Source organism: Erythranthe guttata, chromosome 14 (assembly GCF_056151865.1).
Source record: "Erythranthe guttata isolate IM_541 chromosome 14, IM_541, whole genome shotgun sequence".
NCBI classification, from domain to species: domain Eukaryota; kingdom Viridiplantae; phylum Streptophyta; class Magnoliopsida; order Lamiales; family Phrymaceae; genus Erythranthe; species Erythranthe guttata.
The window spans coordinates 16,044,322-16,069,241 of NC_142546.1; the positions used below are offsets into that span (position 1 = coordinate 16,044,322).

The window sequence follows — 24,920 nt, forward strand, 5'->3', positions numbered from 1 at the left end:
AACGATCTGGCCCTCCGTTCACAATATGATAAGCAATGTGCTTATCAAATTTTGTGTACAATTCCGGTATCTCGGGACCTAGGACCGGTTCGTTGCTCGAATCACCAACTTGTACAGTCGAATGTAGAGCCGGCACCGGATTCGTTGACGAAGAACCCTCTCCAGACTTCTTCTTGGTCGTGGTCTTTTTCTTGGTCGTGACTGCTATGCCCTTGCCTTTATCGGATAATTCCTTCCTCTTCTTACGGTTCGAGACAGTCGGAGGTATACGAGGTTCACGTGGTTCTTCCACTGCAAAATAACACACAAATAAAAATTAATATACATAATATAAACACAAGCAAATAAAAATAGGAAAAAAAAAAAAAAAAAAAAAAAAAAAAAAAAAAATTCACAGTTCAAATTCGACAGAAACCTGTTGAAAATGGGTTGCATTTTCGACAGCGACCTGTCGAAAATTGGTTGAATTTTCGACATGTCGCTGTCGAAAATGCAACCCATTTTCGACAGGTTTCTGTCGAAAATTACCAAAATCCAAATTCAACAATTTCACCATTTTCGACATCTACATGTCGAATTTGGATGAATTTTCGACATCAACCTGTCGAAAATTCATCGAAAATCGACATATACAGGTCGAAAATGGTGAACGAAGAACCGACCCACGAATCTCAAATCAATGCTCAAATCGACTGAAATCAGATGCACCCATTACTAATTAACGATCATTCTAACCTAAAACAACCAAATCCTAATTACCCATATCAAACAATCAAATCTTAAATAAATATTAAAGAAAAAAAAATCGAAACAACTATAACTTACTATTCGAAGACGACGACGGCGGCGGCTTTGGGCGACGTTGGGCGGCGTTCGGCGGTGTTTGGCGTCGGCGTCCGACGGCGGCGATGGTTGGAGCGGCGGCGGCGGCGTCGGGCGGCGTGGACGGAGGGAGGTGGACGAAGGGAGGTTTTTTGTGTTTGAATTTTTTTTTTCTTTTTTTTTTTATTTGGTTTTCAAATAGGTAATTTCAAAGAAAAATTGATGTAATTAGTATTTTGTATGAAAGGGTATTTTTGTACTTCTATTTTTATTTTGGTATTAAAGTAAGAAAAAACTTAAAAATATGTACTCAATTGTGGTTTTCAACTAGGTAGTATTCAACTAAGCAAAAATTAGTATTCAAAATAGTTGCCCCCTTTCTTATTATGTATTAAATTGATTTTTTTTTTCACTTTTGAAATAATATCCCGCGCACGGCGGAAAAATACAAGTATTTATAAAAAGAAAAAAGAAAACTAATATTTATAAAAAAAATTAATAATACTAATATTTATAAAAAAATAAATAATAATATTCTAAATAAATAAATAAATATTAGTCGGTTAAAAATAATACAAATAACGGCATACTCCAGTGTACCGCCCGTAGTCCCCAATTCTCAAAAAGGTTTATCACTAAAAACCCTAATTCCTTTCTCACTTCATGCAAAACCCCTAAATTATTCGCAAATTTCTGTAAGAGATGACGAAAATCTACGGAACCGGAATGTACGATTTCCGGCGTCACCGGGTGGCTGAGTACCCGGTGGCTGCGGACGGGCTTCCCCTGCCGGAAAAGCCTCCGGAGTCCAAACCGGGATCCGATGTACCCAGCTCCATGACTCTAATCGAGATTCAAAAAGACCGTCTGACGAAAATTGCGGCTGAAAATTGGGCGAAAACCGCGGATTCGGGCCCGAAGAAGCCCTTCAGCCCGGACCTTGTTAATGAGATATACTACACTGAGTTAACTGTAAAAGGTAACTGCGCAAAACTTTTTGCTTAGTTCGTGATGCTTTGAAGTAAATATATTCTATTTTTATGTGGGTTTGCACCATATTGAAGCTGGATTTTGTTATCTTTTCCTAGTAGTAGTGATAAGCGGATTGGAAATTGGGCAACTATTGCTATTCGACGAATGTGGTAGACTTGTCGTCGATTTTGATTGTTTAGTATTTAGAAGGAAGAAAGAATTGGTGATGCTGTATTTTATGCTATGTGAGTTTGCACCGTATTGAAGCTGGACTTTGTTATATTTTCTAGTAATAGTTAAGAGGATTGGGAAGTTGACATACTCCTGTTTCTTTGACGATTGTTGTAGTGAATTTTGAATACTTACTATTTAGAAGGAATAAATAGTTGGGGTAGTATAGTAGTTTTTGCATTCCATGAGTTTTGATGTATAATCGTGTTGGTTCAAGTAGCATGATTAAGAAATCTTGAGTTTGAAACATATGTTCGCTTATGCAACATGATCGTATAAGTATGATGAGTATATAAATGACTGTGGAACTATTGACCATTATTTTTACAGTAGAGAACGATTTGTAGCTGATGTTTGCAATTCTATACATGAAATTCTAGTTTTTGTTGAATTTTGAGATTTATAAGTTACAATTTTTGATGAATATAGCGGGGAGAAAGCCAGTGCCATTGCAGAGGGTGATGATACTAGAAGTTAGTCAATACTTGGAGAATTACCTCTGGCCAAACTTTAGTCCAGAGACTGCGTCGTTTGAGCACGTGATGTCAATGATACTGATGGTCAACGAGAAGGTGCGGATAGCTAATTTATTTATCGCTTTGATTACTTTTATTGTTTACTTGGTTACTTTATAATGGCAAAAACATGTTAGTAAATGGAATACAATTTCTACCTGCCGTGTTTCTATTTGATTCAGCTGTGGAAGAAAAAAGTGCTGATGTAAAGTTTCTGCTAATTCGCTTTATCTAAATAGTTGTTAGCTAGTTCAATCCTATTGAGAGAGATTATTTTGCCGGACTCTTAAGAATGTAGGACATGTCACAGAGGATATTTAAACAAAACTTGTTCATTGAATTTGGTCTGAGTCGAATTTAGGATAACTAAATTGACCTTGAGGTGCTGATGAGGAACTGCAGAACCTTCTTGACATTCACTAAGACTGTATCCTACAGTTAAAAATATATAGGATTTTTAGTACAGTAGATAACTGATTTTTCCATGCGCTAAATATTCATTCATTCACACACTTTCCTCCCTCATTCATTCACACATTTTTTAATTCGTATCAGAACTTTCTTGTATCTTCTCTATTTCCTTCAGAAACTCATAAGAAGAGAGAACCAAAGAATACAGCTATGTTAACTATTTTTGAAGAGTTTTCATATTTCTCTCTCATTCTTAATCAAGTTTATTGTTCTATAAGTTCACTTTCTTTTATTCTAGAAGAACAATCAGTAATATCATGACACAGATTAAATGGCGTAGCGATATTAGCGATAGACCAAAAAAATACTATAACACCTTGAATATAGAAGTTTAATTTGTAAATTTGCATAATGCAACTTCTTTAGGTAAATGGTACTTTATTAAATAAAGGCATATTAAAAAGCCTAATTTTAAAATTTTACCTAAGGCCCCTAAAGTTTTGAGCTATCACTGATTCTGGGTGGCCAGAGTTTACAAAGGAAAAATGTTATCTATGGTGCTTGGTCAAAGACTTCATTATGTTCCACGGCCTCTTTGTTGGTTTTTCATTTCTGCGGTATTACCCTCTAATTTGGATGTTAGCAGTCACAAATACTGTATTGATGAACGTTGACAATGAATGAAGAAACTGTATTAACAACTTAGCAAAATTCATACAGAGTGTGGCAATAAGTTTCTAAACTGTATAAGTTTGAGATTGCAAGTATAATTTAACTTTTTGTTCATTTTCTCTCTTCATAAAAGAGATACTGAGTGCTGACAAAAAAATAATGGAACTTTCAGTTTCGAGAGAATGTGGCTGCTTGGATATGCTTTTATGATAAGAAGGATATGTTTAAAGCATTTCTGGAGAGGGTACTTCGCCTGAAAGAGGTATTTTTTTCACTTGTAAACTTTAATTCTTCGGTAGCTAAACTGCATTACTTCAATTGTAGATATTTCTGTTTTCAATATTTGTTTATGAGTCAATTGTCTTTAGACGAAAAAAAGGAGGATAGTATACTGGGGTTATAAGTTTATAACACATTTGCTAGTCTTGCAAGAAGGAGAACCAAAACACCGATGAAAAGGTCAATCTGGAGTCCTGATATTATCAAAAAAATAAATAAAAAGAAAAGGATAATGGGAATACTGCAGTCACACTCTTCAAACCAAATTAGAGTTATCCTGTACTAATAAAATTCTAAAAAGCACCTCTAAGCTGAAGCTAGCGGTTTAACCATATTCAGGAGTTAACAGTCTAATTTGCAACAAAATAATGATAGGAGGGAATTGCATTGCTCCATAGACTGATAATCACAGTGCTATTGCCTGCATCAATTCATTGTCCTATTTCTTTATCATACTTGGATATGTGCAGAGCTGAAGGTTATGACAATGATGTATCGTGAATTTATAGCTGACCATCTGACTTTCTGAAACCAAATGTTCCTGTACAAGGCGGTTACTCATCTCTAACTTAGTTAACATTGAATTGAAGTTGCTCAAAAAAATCTTTTACTTGTTCACGTGCATTACTCTATAATAATATATAGATTGTGGTTACTGGTTCCGTGGTTAAAGAGAAGAATCTGCTGTGACACATCCTTACATATGGCTGCAGGGAAGAAGTCTAACTATAGCAGAGAAGACGAATTATCTACTTTTTATGATCAATGCCTTTCAGGTACTATACTCTTTGTTATGTGCCTATTCTGCACTGTTTTGATATTTTAAGATATTATTTTGTTTTCTTTCAACACCAGTTTTGCCATTCCACTTTCTTTAATACATAATATATATATATATATATATATATATATATATATATATATATATATATATATATATATATATATATATATATATAAATTAGTCTTATACATAGCCTACAAACCAAACCCAAAGGGAATTTAACCATTGATCTAATACCACCCTCCCCACCGTAATACCACCCTCCCCGCCGTAATACCACTTGGGCAACACCTTCGCAGTACCATTTACCATTAATCTTATGAAGTCGATTCTAATCTAATATTTGGACTGTGAAGTTCTATGCGTGGTGTAAGTTTCTTGAATCATTGTCCCCAGCATATTTTTATCGTATAGCTATTCTTAGATCACGCGAACTTTTGTCCTCTTGAACTTTTTTCTATAATGTTTCTTTAATTTGGAGTAATTTTTGCACCTGGTCCGTTTCCTGGTCCCATTTTCATTGAGTGTATGATTACTACGCTATTAGAAATGAAACACTTTCAAAAAAATAAAATAATTTCGTTCTCTCTCAAGGAAGTATTGCCATTATGTTGTTATTTATATTTTCAACTTGCATCATGTAATCATGCTCCAAATCTCCATCTTCATTGATTTTCAAATCTATCTTATTTTCGATGAAGACAATTGGTTCCATTACTAATGGCTAGTTAAAATATTAGTTCGACGAACTCCAGCAATATCAAGTATCCTAAGATCATAGCAGTTTGAAATCTCCCATACATAAAATTATTCCTGTAAGAAATTTCATTCTGGTCTCTTTCCTCATGGTTCTTAATTTTAGGTGGGGATGAAGGGGCAAAAGACATACCATTCACTTCTAAGCTTTCCACCTCCGTGAAAAAAATTAAAAAAACCTTTTATGTAGATAAAATGGCCATTATTCTTTCGCTCTCCAGGATGCAGTTATCGATAGGTCTCCTGTGGTCGTTGCATATGTATCTCCTTGCATGCTTTTTTTTTTTTTTTTTTTTCCTTTTTTTCTTGGGATATTTGTGTTTCCCCTGCTTCTAAGATTAGCTTGAATTTTAATGTTTGGCTTATTCCTGTTTACTTCAATAGAGCCTGGAGGATGAAATAGTAAGTGAAATGATTATGAGATTAGCGAGTCTGGAGTGTTGGCATAGCCTATCATATGGCCGTTTTCAGGTATGCTTTAAATTTTACTGGACTAGAAGAAGTGTTTTTTTTTCCCTTTATTTAAAAGATGATCAATTCTATGCTATTTTTCAGATCTCTAATTCTTATTTATTTTATATATCTTTAGCAATCTGTTTATCTTTGTTCTTTTGGGCTGTAGATGGAACTTTGTCTTAATAAAAACCTGATCAGAAGATGGAGAAGAATTGCAATGAGAGCCAAGGATGCAACTAAACGAGGGGAAACTTTCGACCCGACAACCATTGTGGAGGCCAACTTCTTGCGAAATCTCATTGAGGAGTTCCTGGTGGTATGATTCGGCAAACTTAAATCTTGATTCATTCTGTTGGCTTCTGAGGGTCTGAGCATAGAAATGTCTTTTTATCCTTTATATTTACCAGGTACTTGATTCAGAGGTTTTTTGTAAACCAAAAAAAGATGAGGACGATGATTTAGTTGATTTCCATGGTTCGGAAGATGTCAATGATTCCTGTCTTCTGTATTGTGAAAGGTTTATGGAGTTCCTTATTGATCTCTTGAGCCAACTGCCAACAAGGAGGTATGTTTATCTTTGGTTATGTGTCAATTCCCTCTTGAGAGATCAATTAAAATGAGTATGTTCTTCTAAGTTTAATACACACTACCATTTCTCCTCTTAGATGAGTGGGATGAAGCTAATCATGCTGACTTTATTCTAGTAGTAGATTTACTGTTTTAGCCATGGCCCTGTGTTAAACCTGTCTTCAGTTGTTAAGATGGAACTTCTGAGACTTGTTCCTGGAAGTTTTAGTCCTTTGTCCGTTTCCGCGTGTTCTGTACAAATCTTAAGCATATTTCTAGTGGCTATTTTTAGAAATACTGTAGTGCTATTTCCAGTAATTTATCTCAATTCTTGTTGATACATCTCAATTCATGTTGATACATTATTAATTATTCCACCATGGAGATGTACCTTATTGATATTCTGATGTGTGGATTTATATTGCCATTGATTGTTTGTGATCGAGTTATTCACTTTTGTCTGTGCTGGTTAAGTGCTAACGTCCTCCTAGATCTTTTTGTTGAGTAATAAGCAGAATGTTACTAATATTTTTGTGACCACCTTTGCATTTCATTTACCACACTGTTGTTTTATCCTTCCTGATACTTACTATTTTAATACTACAGGTTAGTTCGGCCTCTTGTTGCTGATGTTGCTGTTATCTCCAAGTGTCATTTAAGTGCTTTGTATAGGCATGAAAAAGGGAAACTTTTCGCGCAGTTGGTTGATTTGCTTCAGTACTATGAAGGTTTTGAGATTGATGATCATAAGGGTGTACAAATGGATGATGATGATGTGCTTCGAGCTCATTATAAGCGCCTCCAGGCTTTTCAGCTTCTTGCATTTAGAAAGATTCCAAAGGTCTGTACTAGCATGATTTCATGCCATGATTATTCATGTTAAGTAGAAAACTTTATTTTACCTTCCAAGTAGGTGAAAAATATATCTTAAATTTATTTGCCCCTCTCTTTGTAGCTGCGAGAACTTGCATTGGCTAATGTGGGCTCGATCAACAAGCGTGCTGACCTGGCAAAGAAGCTTTCAGTACTTTCTCCTGAAGAGTTGAGAGATTTAGTATGTGTGAAGGTCAGTATGGTAGCCTAACGTTTTCTTGAAGCTTGCATCAGTGAAGAAAAGATTAGATAATTTTGAATACACTATAGGCTATCATCCCAAACTAGCAAAAAAGAACGCTTGGTAGTTGGATTCTAGCATGTTAGCTCTGATCTTCTAGCATAACAAAGTGATGGTCCACTAATTCCCAATTGCATTATCTATGCCAGCTAAAGCAATGCCTTCTAATTCCTAAATGTTATCTTTATACATTCCTTAGAACAAGGGTAAAAGAAGTGTGCCAATAAATGTGTCGGAGGGACGCGTTCTAGTGTTAAATGTATCCAACCTTCAATATTGTACGGGAAGAGCATGTAGACCAGATAACATGTTATCTGAAATCAGTCATTAAGGCGTTTGAGGTTGAAAGTCTTTATTAGTTTTCATTTTTTTTCCCCTTCATGATTGTTTTAATGATTAGGAGTGTAGTAGTTAGATACAGAATATGAACGAGTTAACTGAGGACGGCTCTGCCTAGCAATTACACTATATCAACTTCTCTGACTCTATTGGCCTTTGAGAAACATACTAACAGAGCTGAAATATATGTAGTTTATGGAAAAAGGAACAAAGTGAAACTTGTAAATTTTGTTTTTCCGAACTATTGTATCTCCAATATGTCAATGTTTACCTGTCATTTTTCTTTTGTGATTCTGTTGAGTTGTTGCCGATGCTCCTCTTGACTTTTTGTTTTAAAAAAATATTATTTCCTGAAACTGCAGCTCAAGTTGGTGTCAAAGGATGATCCATGGTCTGAAAGAGTTGACTTCCTGATAGAAGTCACAGTCTCCTTCTTTGAGAAACAACAATCTCAGAAAGAGGCGATCAATGCGCTTCCACTATATCCTAATGAGCAAATAATGTGGGATGAAAGCCTTGTACCAAGCATTAACTACTCCGGTGAAGGGTGTCTTGCACTTCCAAAGCTTAATTTGCAGTTTTTAACACTTCATGATTACCTTCTTAGAAATTTCAACCTCTTCCGCCTCGAGTCAACGTATGAAATCCGCGAGGATATTCAAGAAGCTGTTCCACATCTTCTTGCTTACGTTAATAATGAAGGAGAAACTGCTTTTCGTGGTTGGTCCAGAATGGCTGTACCGATCAAGGAATTTAGAATCACGGAAGTTAAACAACCAAATATTGGTGAAGTTAAGCCATCCGTGGTGACGGCTAAAGTTACTTTTAGCATTTCCAGCTATAAAGCACAAATAAGATCTGAATGGAATGCCCTCAAGGAGCATGATGTTCTATTTTTGTTGTCTATTCGCCCTTCATTTGAGCCACTTAGTTCAGAAGAAGCTTCAAATGCAACTGTTCCACAGAAACTTGGTCTTCAATATGTGCGTGGATGTGAGATAGTTGAAGTACGCGATGAGGACGGAACTCTTATGAATGATTTTACCGGGAGAATCAAGCGCGACGAGTGGAAACCTCCCAAAGGAGACTTGAGAACTGTTACTATTGCTTTGGATACAGCACAATATCATATGGATGTTTCCGACATCGCGGAGACGGGCGCAGATGACGTGTACGGTACATTCAACATATTGATGAGGCGGAAACCTAAGGAGAATAACTTCAAAGCAATTTTGGAATCCATAAGGGATCTGATGAATGAAACTTGTATTGTTCCTAAATGGTTACATGATATATTATTGGGTTATGGAGATCCTTCTGCAGCACAATGGACCAATATGCCAGATCTCATTAAAAAGGTTGATTTTAAAGACACTTTCCTCGATGCTGCTCATGTCATAGAGAGCTTCCCAAACTATAAGGTATTTTTAGTTTTTGTTCTCACGGTTTTCTCTAATCAGTCGCATTATAACGGTAACTTTGTGGTTGTATTTCTTTACTATGTCCCTTTCTTCTTTGGTATATTATGCAGGTTCGGTTTATAAATTCAGATGGAACAGACAATTCGAATCCATGTCCTCCATTCCGTATTAAATTTCCGGAGAATCTCGAAAGCATGGTCCATGCTCTGCCTGGGAATGTGATATCTACACAAACTTCAAATGACGCCAGCTCTACTGACAAAGTGGAGCTTGTAGTTGAGGCTTATGTACCTCCTGATCCAGGGCCCTATCCCCAGGATCAACCAAAGCAGAACTCTGTTAGATTTACTCCTACTCAGGTGATTGCATACTTCCATTTTAAATGATTTCCTGAAAGTTGGTTGACTGATCTTTGTTTGTGCAATAGTTAGTTTGCCTTGTAGTTTTAAGTTCTGAAATTTTCTGTTAGTATTAAATGATGTCTTCCATTAGAAATTGAGTAGATTTCTTGATAAACTTTTGTCATCTTCATATTGGTCGAGTATTAATTTGTGTACATCTAAGTATTCTGTTTCCCTAGAGCGTTATATTATTACCTCAGAAATCTTCCCCTTCATCCCTTTTTCCATTTGCATGCTTGGTTTTTAATGTCAGGGTTCGAGTCAAATCATAAACAATTACAACTTTTTTTTTGATAAGAATAAACAATTATAACTTGTGTAATGATGCTGTGGCTATGACATATATTGAACACCTTCCAACATAGACAACAATATGAGAAAGAATGTATAAGATTGGCGAAATTAAGTGTTCCTCTCATTTGATCGTACCACATATTATACTGCAGTTGGGCTGGACTGTGCAAAGAATTAAAAAAAAACATGTACTCCTGCCTAATTTTTCGATAAATAGTAATGAATGGCGCTTCCTATCAATGTCTGTGTATATTCATGTTAGGCATGGTTTTCATGCTTAAAAGGTTGATGATAGATATATGCCATGTGTATCTGCTTATTGATAGATGTGCTAGATTTTTGCTGGGACTATCCTACCCTGTTTTGCATGCCTTTAGGGTGATCCTGGTTTGTCTCGTTGATTCATTCTCGATTTTTGGGTTAGTAAAAATATAACGTAAGTGAGAAAGTTGGGTGTCAGTATGCTCTATTAAAGTGCAAAAAAATTGGAAGTCACAATTAGATGGGTTAGTTGTTGATTTATGTTTCAGAAGGAGACACAACAATAATGTAAAGTTTGCATACAATTCTCATGTTTAAGCGTAATGATTATTTCATTCAATTGTTGAAAAGAGCATATGACAATTGTTATTGTGTTTATTGTAAGTTTAATTAAACATGCTACTGTTCTTATGTTATTATCCTGCATTCTCAACATATTTTTTTTATATGAATTTTTCTATGAACAGACTTGTGTTCTCATGAATGCGCACACTTATCATGATATCCCCTAGAAAAGGCCGTGCTGCACATGCTGTGCTTTCTCTTTACCTGTGACATTTTTCTGTATAAAGTTGCAGTTTGCTGACTGAGCTGCTTCATTCTTTGCTATCATGCAGGTGGGGGTTATCCTGTCCGGAGTTCAGCCTGGCTTAACCATGGTGGTTGGTCCACCTGGTACTGGAAAGACGGATACAGCTGTCCAAATCTTGAATGTTCTCTACCATAATTGTCCTTCTCAGAGAACTTTGATAATCACTCATTCAAATCAGGCTCTAAACGATCTTTTCGAAAAGATAATGGAGGTAAGAGAGTGTTCGATGAACTTCATTAGCAATTATTGACTCCAATAACACAAACTCATTGATAACTTTTGAGATTTTCTGAATTGCATTTTAACTTCATATTATCTTTGTGACTTAAGAGGGACGTGCCAGCACGATATCTACTTCGACTCGGTCAAGGTGAACAAGAGTTGGCCACTGAACTTGATTTCAGCCGCCAAGGCCGTGTAAATGCCATGCTTGTTCGACGATTGGAACTCCTTAGTGAAGTGGAGCGGCTCGCAAGATCTCTACAACTGCCCGAGGATGTAGGTTATACTTGTGAAACCGCTGGCTACTTCTGGTTGCTCCATGTTTACTCACGCTGGGAGCTTTTTCTAGCTGCCTGTGCTCAGAATCAAGACAAACCGACATTTATTCAGGACCGCTTCCCTTTTAAGGAGTTCTTTTCCAATACCGCGAAGCCGATTTTCGCAGCTGAGTCCTTTGAAAAAGACATGCACACAGCTAAGGGTTGCTTCCGGCACCTTCAAACTATGTTTCAGGAGCTTGAAGAGTGTAGGGCATTTGAGTTGCTTAAGTCAACAGTCGATAGATCAAATTATCTTATGACCAAGCAAGCGAAAATTGTAGCCATGACTTGCACCCATGCAGCTCTTAAACGGAAAGATTTTCTACACTTGGGCTTTAAATACGACAACTTGTTAATGGAAGAAAGTGCCCAGATTTTGGAGATTGAAACTTTCATCCCTATGTTGCTTCAAAGGCAGGAAGATGATCGTGCTCGCCTAAAACGATGTATATTGATTGGTGACCACCACCAATTGCCTCCCGTTGTGAAAAATATGGCTTTTCAGAAGTACAGCCATATGGACCAGAGTCTGTTCACAAGGTTTGTGCGTCTAGGAATTCCCTATATTGAGCTCAACGCCCAAGGAAGAGCTAGGCCTAGTTTAGCAAGACTTTACAATTGGAGATATAAAGACCTAGGTGATCTCTCGTATGTGAAGGAGAATGAAATTTTTCAAAGAGCAAACTCTGGATTCTCTTACGACTATCAGTTGGTGGATGTTCCTGATTTTCATGGGAGAGGTGAGAGTGCTCCTTCTCCGTGGTTCTACCAAAACGAAGGAGAGGCTGAGTATATAGTTAGCGTCTATATGTACATGCGTTTGTTGGGATATCCAGCCAGCAAAATATCCATACTGACAACATACAATGGTCAGAAACTTTTGATTCGTGATGTTATTAATCGACGGTGTGTCCCTTATGACTTCATTGGTCCACCACACAAGGTAACTTTCTCGTAGTTTTGTTCTTGTCAACTTTTTTTCCATGTTCATTGCTTTACATTCATGTTTCCAATTATATAGGTAGCCACAGTTGACAAGTTTCAAGGGCAACAAAATGACTTCATCTTATTATCCCTCGTGCGGTCTCGCTTTGTGGGTCACCTTCGTGACGTAAGAAGATTGGTTGTCGCAATGTCTCGAGCTCGATTGGGGCTTTATGTTTTCTGTCGGCGCTCTCTGTTCGAACAGTGCTATGAACTACAGCCTACGTTTCAGCTTCTTCTTCAGAGGCCCGATCACCTTTCTCTGAATCTGAACGAATTCACAACATTTACCGATCGTCATGTCGAAGACACAGGACCGGTCCAACTTGTTAGTGGAATCGAAGAGATGGCTAACATTGTTAATTACAAGATGCACCAGGTTTACCAGGTATTTTCTCATCCTTAATTGCACCCCTTAAGTTGGAACTTTTCGTAATTTTTATTTATATGGTCTCCGGTGACTTAATATTCTCCTTTTCGCCAGTTGCTACTTACATTCCTAATTATATTCTAAAAGTATCCTTGTTCACGCTGAATGGTCCTATTTGTATCTATCCAAGTCTTGATGTCCAATTATAGAAGAAATTTCAAAATCGAGAAATTAATAAATTTTGTTTTTTCCTAATTCCACCAGGCACGGGTAACGAGCTATCAGTCAAATCAATATTCAGCATATCCAGGGCAGTCCGCTATGGAGATTGATGCTTCTGAGGAAAATGGAACAGAAAATGCAGAGCCCTCCGTCGGAGAGATGGATCTCGATAACGGTACTGAGAAGGATACATCACTACCACCTGATGCTATCTCGAATGGTTCAGCACATTTAGATGCTTCCGTAGAAGAGAATGGTGATGCGTAGTTTGTAAACGGTATTAACCATTGTTAAATCTTGTATTGTACCAGCATTTAATGGTAAAACGAGCAGGTACTTGAACTAATTATTATACTCACTGAATTTTGAAGGCGGTTGAGGACATTTTAATTGTGCTTTTTTTTTTTTGTTGTATAGTTCAAGCCATTTCGTATAAGGTTGGCTTCATGTAGATTTTCTCAAAATTTTATTTGCTGGATTAGATTTTAATTTCCGATTTTTATCATTTATCGTGTTCTCTTGATTTCACTTGTTTCTCCTCCTCTTTATCTATCTTCGAATCATTCTTCCCCGTCATAGAGACCCTCCGCTGCGAAATTTTGTCAGCCAGGTTTTTCTTTGGTAATTATAAATACTCGAGGACTTGTTTTTTTTCTTCGTTTTTTTGAGTCATTGTGGTGGATTTTGACAAGACGTCTTAATCGGGAATTAAACGACGATCGTTAGATTGAAATTTGAATTTGACACCTAAAGGTAAAAGATAAAATTTTGCTGCATAAGGAGTCATATTGCTCTGCATTTCCACTATAGAAAGTGGCACCATTATTGTTATATTGAACAGCTTTATTTTGTCTTCAATGAACAGAGTTATCCCAATATCAACTATAAAACGACACCATTGAGAATCTTGTCGATTTTGCATAGGGAGGATTCGGGAATAATCAAATTGAGTCGAATGCATATTTGTTCAACTTGTTTGTGTTTGAGCTTGATTTTATAAACGAATCAAATCATATTCGAACGAGCTTTAATCAAGAACACTAATCTAACTTGAGCAGCTTGATTTATTATACATATTTTATCATTTTTTTTCTTCTTCTGATTGAGTTCGAGCTCGAGCCAAGTCTCGTAACTCACCTAACAAAAAGTATTTGATCAAATTTAATTCGTCATATTAACAAACCGATCTCAAACATGCTTTCCAAACAAAAAAAAAATTATCAAATCGAATATCGAGTAACTTGATTTAAATTTCACAAGTTCCACTAAATAAAAAAACAATACTATAGACAATATGACAACATCTAGTCATCATCTCTCATCTCCCCCCTTCACACAAACAAGGCAACATGAACCATGATGACAAAAACAAAAAAACAATTAAAAAAAAAAGAAAAAAGAAAAAAAAAAAGAAAAGAAAAATCATTTCTTTGAATGTAGAAAATATTCAAAAATAAGTAGACTGATATTGCAAAAGATCAAGTTGTGCTAACAACTTAGCCACACCAGAAGCCAACAAAGTATCACCATTCTGTGCAATATCAATAAGCACCATTTGTGCAGATTCACCATACTCTTCTCTATGAGCCTCAACTCTAAACACTCTCTCCAAAATCCAAATACACTTCTCCTTCGCCTTAAAACTCCCCGATTCAAGAACCCTAATAACCGAACACACGCTCGATTTTTTCGCAAGATAGTTCGACCCGCTCTCCCATATCTCCTCTTGCAATAGGGTCGAAAGGCAACTCAAAACCGCCTCGTCGGCACCTCTCTCCTCGCCTTCAAGAATTTCGACCAATGGCGCGACGGCTCCACTTTTCACCAAGCAAAAAGTACTCTTCGCAGAGCAATAACCCTCGTGCACTTCGCAAAAGGAGTCCACCGAAGGGGCCCCGCAAAACCACTTCAATTTTCGGGACTTGCTCAAATGCAGCGTGTTCTGCGAGAGTTGTGCTAAACTCAATGCAGCTTTGCTTCTAGAAGCTTCCGAACCGGTCGAGAGCATCTTTATGAGGATCGGAATAACCCCGTTTTCGGCCGAATAACGCTGCAACCGTTTGTCGGTTGAAACAGTGAAACGGAGTAAAACACCGGAAATGCTCTCGACTAGTGTAGGCGTCGAGTTTTGTGGGGTTAAAGAACTCATTATCGAAACCATTAATGGAAGCAAGTTTTCGTTCTTGAGTATTTCCGTAGTTTTTCTGTCGCTTAGGGGCAAATTGGACAATATTCCGAGGGCTGCAGCCCTTTCGCGGTCCGATGACGACGTCACTACGATGTTTGCAATAACACGAATTTGCGAGTAATCGAGCTCTTCTATGAGCTCCCCTTGTATATCTTCAGACAACATGTGGACCAATCTAAGTGCACCTGTCCTAATTCTTGCATCTTTTTCGTTAAAAAGCGGTACGACGAGTTGGATCGCTCCGTTTTCCTTCATTTTCTTCCTAACTTTCGAAGCACTAGAGTGAGAGACAATGTTGTTTAGTGCTTCCAAGAGATGGTTTTGAATAACGGGGCTCGATAGGTTTAGTAGGGAGAGCATCTGTTGGACGACTTTGTGTTTGACCAAAATGCCCTCGGACTTCGCCACCTTTGCGAGAATAGCCGAAGCGGGCTCTCTAAGTGTCATTAGAACTGATGTCACTGAGAATAGGAGCTGCATTAGGGCTACGACAATACCCGAGTGGATCAAGCGTTGGATGTTCTTTTCCGAGTTCGATAAGCTCTCGAGGGCGTTTAGGGAAGATAATTTCGCCTCGAGATTGCCCGTTTTGAACATTTCGATTAGGGGGGCAATCGCCCCCTCTTTTCCGAGCGAAGCCTTGTTTTGGTCGGTGAGCTCCAATCTTGATATTGCAGTTGCCATTATAACCTTACTCATTTCCGAACCTGCTCGACAAACACGAGATTTGAGCACTATCAAACTTGTGTAGGGGTGTAAATTGGACATATCAGATCGGAATTAGCCTTTTGAAAAAAAAAAATATAATTTTTCTTTTCGGAAGTGGAAAACTAATTCTAATTTTGTTAATTTTTTTTGGAAAATATCGGATCGAAATCAGCGGAATTCAGAAATTCCAATCGATGACCTAAAATACAACAAGTACATAATAATATTGTTGTTACAAGTGTAATTTTCGAGGAAAAAAAATCAAAATTTTCGAAAACTAAAATCGGAACATAATACGTATTCCAATTGTGTTAAAAAACATCGGGAAAATTCGGAAATCGAAATCTTCAAAATGAAATATATTGTTCCAAAATCGGAAATATCCGGATCCGAATCAACAGAATCCGGAATTCCCATTGCAATTTCCACGCCTAAGATGCTCGAGAAAAACACGTAAAAAACGGAATTTTTTTTCTCCGATTCTTACCTTCGATTAGGTATTTGATCATGGGCTTAAAATAACCAGCCTCAGCCATGTGAAGAGCATGCTGAGTATTGCCCGACATATAACTCAACAGCATTCTTGCATTACGCGAAGCTTCGTCGTCGTCTTCTCGATTATTATCGTCGCTTCCATTATTTGAAATCGAAACCAACATCACAATACACCCTCTTATTCTCCCGATTCGTCTCCGAACTTCAAAATCACTACAAAGATTCAACAAAAGCCCCACCGCCTCTCTCCGCTCGTCCACGTCACGCGCCAACGACTTCACTAGCGCCGATAAAAACTCCGAACCCTTCATTTTTTCCTGCACACTTCGAATAAACGTAACTCATTTAAACGAATAAAAAAAATCATTTCAAAATCATGTTAAGTAGTACATCAGTAGAACATCGATAAATTAATACTCGATAAATTAATAACCTCGCTTAAATAATAAATCCTTCTGGTCCCAACTAGGTGAGAACGTGCTAAATCATTAGCTCGATAATTTAATATTTCGCTAAATTAACAGAATTTCCATAGTCCCGACTGTAGTAATTTATAGAGGTTTAACCGTACCTTGTGCAGATCATTTTGCAGAGTGAGGTGTCGTAGTATTCGAATTATAACCACCCTTTCGGTCCCTTTACACGAACTCAACCGATTCGATAAAATCTTGACAACATCTTCGTCGACGATTTTCTCGTCGGAAATCACACCTTCCATAATAAATCCACTCAATACTAAAAGGGCTTTCTTAAATATATCTTCATTACTATTATTTATATTTATATTTAAAATAGCATCGTCGAAAGTCGATATTCTTGTCTCCACTTCAACTTCCACTATCTCTTCTTCCTCTGTTTCATACTCTGTTTCATCCTCCGTTTCTTGATCGGAGCTAGATTCGAACCTCACATTCATCATTTCCTTACACAAGGCCTCGATTTTTCGCTTGTTCGATATCGGCAAATCGTGACCGGCGAATAGAACGAGCCCCAACGATCTTCCGAGATTCTGGGAGAGATGCTCGATGTGTTTGGCGGGTGAGGATTGGATTGCTTGGCTCTCCATCGCTGCTTTCGCACGTGCGTAGTCGGTTTCTAATGAGCCGATGGCTTTTTCGAGGGCCGGTAGTTCGGTTATTTCGATGCTGTCCTTCATTTCGGTTAGAATCGGGTTGATTCTGTCGATGAAGATTGAGAATTCTGCGATGGGCTCTGTGAAGATTGAGGATGATGATCTCGAGTTTATGGTTGAGGAATCGAATTCCTCCATTTTTTTTTTTTGATCTTGATCAAGAATATATCTTGGAAACTTTACAAGAAAGAACAAAAACAGAGATATTAATAAGAATATACAAGAAAGAAAGATAACTAACTAATGTTGAGCAAGACTTATATTAGACTTGATGAGAGAGAGAGAGAGAGAGAGAGAGAGAGAGAGAGAGAGAGAGAGAGAGAGAGATGGAAAATTGTGGTTTGTAAGGATGTGAGGAGAGAGGTATCTTTGATGTCACATTCAGTTCAAATGAGTGAAAGTGATGAATTGTTGTTTGTGTTGGAAGACTAATACAACTAGTTGTACAAGGGAACATATAATATTGGAGAAGACGAAGTCAATGAGTCAACTCATATTGTATATATATATATATATATATATATATTGTATGGTGATGAAGTTTATGATAATAATAGCAATAAGCAAACAATGGGGACACCTTGTTTGAATCTTTCTTTCCTTTGGTCAAACATATTTGTCTTCTTTTTATTGTTTTTTCCATGCAAGATATTTCTCTATTCTTTCTCCTAATAATAATAATAATAATAATAATAATAATAATAATAATAATAATAATAATAAAAAAAAAAGTCTAGAAAATCATTTAATTTTAGGATCAAAATGTAGATATTAAAGGTCTTGTTCGGTTGCCAATATTAAATTCGATTAATTAAATAATATCTGATTATTAGTATTATGCTTGTTTTTCTACTAACAAGATTCAAAGTGACACAAGCCCCTGATTTAAAAAAAAAAAATAATAATAATAATAATTATATCCTTCAAAACATTATAAATATTAACTGTTCAATGCTTTTGTTACAAACCTGCAGGCTTCCTTGACAAGTTACACATAAATGGAATCAAAAAATTATTTTATTTCTCTCCCTTCATTTTGGGTAAAATTACGCAAACACCCTTCGATCCGACAGTTAATCATCTGAAGACCATTTTTTTTGTTATAAGAATATCCTCATTTTATTGTTAATACTTATTGATTTGACTTCTTGTGTAATTGTTTAATTTGAAAATCGATCACAATTGCAAAATTTGAAGATTGTATGTCTATTTGAAAGCTTTACGATACAAATCAGTATAACAAAAGTTCATATGTGAAAGTTATGATAAAAACTTAATTCCATGTTACTTCATATCACGCCATTTTACAGACTTGGTCCTACAGTGATATTAATACAAAAAAATTAAATACAAATTGTGCCCATGATTCAAATCTAATATCATAAATTGAAAAATGTAAATGTTGCAAAAAAAAAAATAAAAAAAAATTACGAGCTTTCTGATTTAACTGGGATAAGTGTAATCAGAGTTCTTAGCATACATTTATGATTAGAATAAGATTAAAATTCACGAGCTTTCTGATATAGGATAAGTGTAATCTGATTTAAAATTTAAGTAAATTATATTGTATACTAAAAGAGATTAATTTAATTTTTAACCTTATTAATGTCAATAAATGTTGTTCGTCGGTGATTGCATTCTAAAATATATCATTCATCCGATTCGAATTTACATTTGTTCTTGAGTTTGATAAGAGCAAAATGGAGTTCCAAATTCACCCGAAAAGCCCACAACTCCACGATCATGTCTTCTTTTAGTTTATATTCCTCGACGAGCCGACCCCACTTCCCATTCATCACATACTTTTCGCCGTTCCATTTTGACAACTTTATCTCATGAACCCTAATTTCACCCTCGTAATAACAATCCTGGTCAAATACCAATATTTTGACCATAATCGATTCTTTATGCTTCGAAGTTCCCTCGTTCGGCCGATCCTGAAGCTTCATCTTCTCCTCTTTGTTGAGGAACTCGTTCTCAACTCCCTTGGCTATTAGTAGACGATTTTGACTTTTGTCGATATCGGTAGCTTTCAATTTTTTTTCAAATACGAACTTCAAATTGTTACCATTCATCTTCTCCATAATCTTCCTCATCAAATTAGCATTCGCCGCTCTCCCTGCACGAATATTTTGAGCCGTTGGATCTTTCGGACTGTCGTGAAGAGAATCACGATGAATATTATCCGTTTCGCTTGGACGAGCAATTTCTTTTCCTTTATTCTTTTTTTGTTCGATTTCTTTTTGTTGTGCAGCGGCCAGGATATCAATCATCCATGGATCGAGCTTTCGGCTTTCTGGGGTATCTTCGAAATCCAATACTTTGAGAATATTGGCTATATTCTTTCTCCCGTTTCTCTCTCTAGATTCGGAATCAGCCATCTCTTAGGATTCCTAATTCTGAAACCGATTGAAGAAAGTAGCTATTAATTAGTACTTATATAATTATAATAGGTATTAGGAAATAATACTTGATCGAACCAAGAAAGAGAAATTAAACCCTGTAATGAGATTGCAATAATCTAGAGTTCACTGTGGATGGGAATCAATCACAAAATAGAAAAAAAAAATCATTAACACTTAATAAAAACGAAAAGGTTATGGGGTTCGTGGGTAGCGCCCCCGGTTCTCTTAATAGTATATACGTATAACAATACATATATGTATAAAAATAATATTATAAAGATTATTGGGAAAGGTTTAGAAGAAAAAAAAAAACCCAATCTTAGGTTGATTATGATACAAAAGAACCAAAATATAGTAAAAATATTATACATACCTGAACGTTCTGGTAGAAATTATTTTTTTTGCAACTTGAGATGATAACAATCATATAAGTTATGGACGTTAATTTATAACTATATAAATATGCATGTATATATATACGCACACACACAAAATATTATCCTACTACAACTAGATTTCCTAAGCCCTAGTTCTTTAGGTTTCTTTTTTTCTTTTCGATTAATATATGGATTAATAGTTAATACAAAAGTCTATCTTTATCTGTTGAATTCTAATTGTATAAGTTTTTCTCTTCTTTCGATTTTATATATATATATATATATATATATATATATATATATATATATATATATATATATATATATATATATGAACCCAGCGGGAAGAAGTAACTTTCAATTTTCAAACGTGGTGTGAGAAGTTTGCGTCTTTTGTTGGTATATTTAGCTTGACCAACGAGGGCAAAACCGTAATTTCTTCTGTTACAGGCTCGGGGAATACTGGATGACCCGCGACGAAGTGGACCGATTTGGCTCTACGCCGATAGCTTCGCGAAACAGGCGTCCGCGGCGTCGGGTGGCCGCGTGGTCCCCATAGTAGTGGGGATAGACGTATGCACGGTGCAGCAAGAGGGGAAGACGGTCGGCACGGCACGGGCGAGGGCGATTAGGTCAAAGCACTTGATCCCGGTGCATTTGTGGCAGCTTCGACACGTGAGGCCCGAACATTTATTCACTCAAAAACCCCCGAGGCTTATGAGCTTCCTAAGGCAAATAGAAAGAGTACGAGTCGTCGATAATTGTGCGTCGGGGTGGTGCTGCGGCGTGTGTTGGATGAAACCTTGGTATGGGGTTCAGATATCGAGGCTCCCTTGTTGCGGACGATCTTTTCATTCGCATTGTCTTGTTCGGTGGCTCGAACACGATCATCTCTGCCCCTCGTGCAATTCTCCCGCCTATGATCCAACGTACATGCTTTATTGGGAATGGTAGTAGTATTAAGCCTCGTTTGTTTGGGAAAATTAGTCATGAATAACTAAATAATTGGACCGAGTAACTTCTCGGGTTGATTCAGATTTATTATTAATAGTTGATTCAGATTTATTATTACTGCTTTTCGACTTACTATTTACCAGGATCTACTGTTTTTGGTTGTTTTTAAATTAGAGGTATATATTATGTTGGTGTGGTTCTTTATATTAAATTTAGAATAAAAACTGCTAAAAGATCATATTTGTAATAATTCGCAAAATTAATAATCTACTGTATGACACATTTATATTTCGATGATTTAGAGGCAAGAACAAATTATATTATACTATTAGGATTACTAATATAAATTATTCGAGAAATAGTGATGGCAAATACGTAATAGAGAGAAATAGCGATGCTCGTGTGTATTCGACATGGCGCAGCTCAAAAAAAAATAAAAATCGGGAGATGCATTTATATGAATACAATCGACGACAGCTGTGGAAATAGAAGGACGTGAATTTGATGCCTCACCCACACTATCGGCTAATATGATCGAGTCGAGTGTCTAACTAAATTCGTAGCAATTGAATGTAAGCATTTCTGCACACGTGGTGATGCACAAAGGCCACCTTCTTCGACAACGTTCCAGAATCACGACAATCAGGCGTATACTTTTATCGTCAATTAGTTCAACAATAACGTTCATAACAAAACCGCGCCCTGTCCGATCCGCTACAACAAAAATCACTTCAACAATGAAAAAAGAAAAACGAATCTTGACCTAAAAATGTATGAAACATATATAAGTCGCTTGGCGCACAAGTAAAAAATGGATCGAGCTTTCGGTATATATATAACTACCGATCCTGGTTGGACGATGACATGATTTCAGTGCCGCGTGATTACAACAAATTGTTATCCGCAGTTAAAACCTTCATCTCACAATTAAGCCATTTCTGATTATTTGTTGAACTAGTCAAGCTTTGATCCCACAATTAATCCAATTTTAGGGTTTATTATAAATAAAAAAATAAAATAAAAAATCGGAGACCTTTTTTCTTTTGGAGAAACGCATGCCCGTTTCTGAGAAATTAAGGGCCTTAGGCGAATTTTAAAAATTTGTAATACTTAGTTCAACTACCGTATCTCGTTAATGGATCACCACATACATGATCGGCCCATGGTCTGCTGGACCCGTTCGACATCGATAGCTAGCTGCAATCAACACACACACACACACACACACACACACACACACACACACACACACACACACACACACACACACACACACACACACACACACACACACACACACACACAGTTATTTCATGAATTTCGATTGGAATGTGATAAATGTCGTGATCTCAGTTTTAATAATACGGTTTCGACTTCATACTTGATTTGACCATTTTTTAGGTTGAATTTGGCAAAACTCAAAACACAAAATTTGTAGTTTTTTCAGTTAGCTTATAAATCGAGTACTGTGAATTGACAAATTCGGAGCAAATAGTAATAGTAACCATAACAATATCTAGTACCAAACACAACTATTCAATCCTAGATAATCCTATCATCCCTAACGAAAGAGCTTTAGAAAACGATGCATTATCCATACATATGAAAATTACACACACACTACACACACTCTTCTTATTTCTAAAAGGGCCCCAAATGCATTTTTTTTTCTTCTTGGGAGCCGTTATTGCTATTTTTTCAAATTTCAATATAAAATAATAGGAATTTGAGAAATGTAGGAAACACCACCATAGCCTCCCTTAGCCCTATACTGGCTCCGTCGCTGTATATATTAGGAAAAATTACAGTTTCATCCTCAAGTTTGTACGAATTTCATATTCGGTCCCCGAAGTTCACAAAAAAACCTATTAGGTCCCTCATGTTTCAATAATTTAACACTTTTGATATTTTTTCGTCAATTTACCGTTACTCCGTGAGTTAAGGCAGTGATGAGCACACGCTTGGTTCCGTTATTATTAACGGAAACTGACGGAAATGAACTAAAAAAGTTGAATTTGTGAAACATGAAGGATCGAATGTGTGTTTTATAAACATGAGGGGACCGAATGTGAAATTGTTGCAAACTTGACTATTTCAATTTTTAGGCCCCTTTTTGGTGTTGGTATCAGCCCCGCAGCAGCGAGGAATAAAGCAATAGCAACGGGGACGTATAGGAGGGACGTATTTCTTACCTAATTAATAAACCATAAATAAATTAATAGAACTATACATGAATACTAAAAATAAATAAAAAAAAAGATAAAAAAGAAATAATAAAGAAAAAAGGAAGAGAATAATATACCATTGAAAGATGGGGAATTGGTGGGGGTGGTAGTAGTCATGCTGAGATGTCTAGAAGCTTCCAGACTTGAGGTAAAACAGCAGGCAATTATTATACACAAGGAGATAATTATACTAACTGTCTTTCTTGAATACATTTTTTATTTTTTTGGAGTGATAATAATATTATGATATTTTTAAATAATTTAAAGAATTGAAATATTTGCTCTTCTCTTTATAGAGGTGAGTGAAGACCTTCAGTTGAAACAACAATGAGGATGACATCAGCATGCTCACGTAGTTGCTGACATGGCATAAATAACGAAATAGTATACGAAAATTCACAATCCCTTATATATGTTTGCACCGATTTCACATTTGGTTCCTCGTGTTAAAAAAAATATATATATTTGGTATGTCATGTTTTAATAATTTAAAACTTTTTTTTTCGTCAATTTACCCCTGAGATATGGTTAAATAACAAAACCCCCCCCTTCTGTTTGGGTAATTACAGCCACCCCTTAAATTATGTATTATCATACGAAAATAACCCAGAGGTAAATTTAGGGATGTTAAATTGCTAAAATCGAACTGAAATTTCGGTATACCAACATTTCTTACCATTTACTGAACTGAATATATGATTTGGTTCGGTAAATAATCGAATTACATGAATTTTATATAAAAAATTTAAGAGGGGAGTGGCTGTAATTACCTAAACAAGAGGAGTTTTTTTTCTCGTAATTTGGCCATATCTCAGGAGGAGTGGCCGTAATTTGCTTTTATTATTATTATTAAGTTTGGTAATGAAGGAACCGAATCCTAACATATATGTACACAGAGTAAACCTACACTCTCTCTCTATTTGTGTATCACAATTTTAACTTAAAAAAATCTTGCAAATAGATTTAGACTTGACCCAATTAACACCACATATTTTTTTCCCTAGGACAAACCACTCCTTGTGGGACCTTCACATGCATTATTGGTGTAGTGGGGCTATGGCTACATTCATATTTGTATTTATTGTGAGTTATATTCACCTAGACACGGCCATCGGCCGGTTTTCGGCCCCAAAACCAGGCGTTTATCGCTGAACTTGTCATGGAACAGAGAACTGGCTTGTGTACCTTGGGACGGGCCCGGTTCAAATAGGTGAACCGTGAACCCGTTGGGTCGGCCCGGCTGTTCGCCCAAATTAAAAAAAAAAAGAAAAAAAACAGCTGAACCGGTTCGGTGATCCGACAGTGATTTGCTCTTTTATGAATCTCCCTCCACCCCCCATTTTTTCCTATAAATATTCTCACATCCCATTTTTTGAAATTAAGTTCAAGTCCTTTTATTTATTTCCTATTTAAAAGTAATTCTTTTAATTT

The 24,920-nt window shown here is 36.4% G+C and overlaps 2 protein-coding genes and 1 long non-coding RNA gene across 3 annotated transcripts; 1 reads left to right on the forward strand and 2 right to left on the reverse strand.

Annotated features, from left to right (window-relative positions):
• Nucleotides 1-1,360: 1,360 nt before the first annotated feature.
• EMB2765 (P-loop containing nucleoside triphosphate hydrolases superfamily protein) lies at nt 1,361-13,510 on the forward strand. The gene is made up of 15 exons (XM_012975247.2): nt 1,361-1,801; nt 2,455-2,597; nt 3,796-3,885; nt 4,616-4,678; nt 5,827-5,913; nt 6,065-6,214; nt 6,306-6,463; nt 7,072-7,306; nt 7,421-7,531; nt 8,281-9,339; nt 9,450-9,698; nt 10,913-11,098; nt 11,218-12,372; nt 12,451-12,801; nt 13,048-13,510. Exons 1-15 carry the CDS (start codon nt 1,525-1,527, stop codon nt 13,270-13,272), a joined length of 4,539 nt encoding a protein of 1,512 aa, XP_012830701.2. The 5' UTR covers nt 1,361-1,524; the 3' UTR covers nt 13,273-13,510.
• A 685-nt stretch (nt 13,511-14,195) lies between these two features.
• Nucleotides 14,196-17,963, reverse strand: LOC105951795 (U-box domain-containing protein 44). The gene is made up of 3 exons (XM_088813834.1): nt 16,968-17,963; nt 16,389-16,713; nt 14,196-15,900 (listed from the first exon to the last, which is right to left on the reverse strand). The coding sequence occupies exons 1-3, from the start codon at nt 17,664-17,666 to the stop codon at nt 14,453-14,455; spliced, it is 2,472 nt and encodes an 823-aa protein (XP_088669960.1). The 5' UTR covers nt 17,667-17,963; the 3' UTR covers nt 14,196-14,452.
• A 4,782-nt stretch (nt 17,964-22,745) lies between these two features.
• LOC105951794 (uncharacterized) lies at nt 22,746-23,799 on the reverse strand. The gene is made up of 2 exons (XR_001172325.2): nt 23,567-23,799; nt 22,746-23,456 (listed from the first exon to the last, which is right to left on the reverse strand). It is a non-coding gene; the product is annotated as an uncharacterized LOC105951794 (long non-coding RNA).
• Between the last annotated feature and the right edge of the window lie 1,121 nt (nt 23,800-24,920).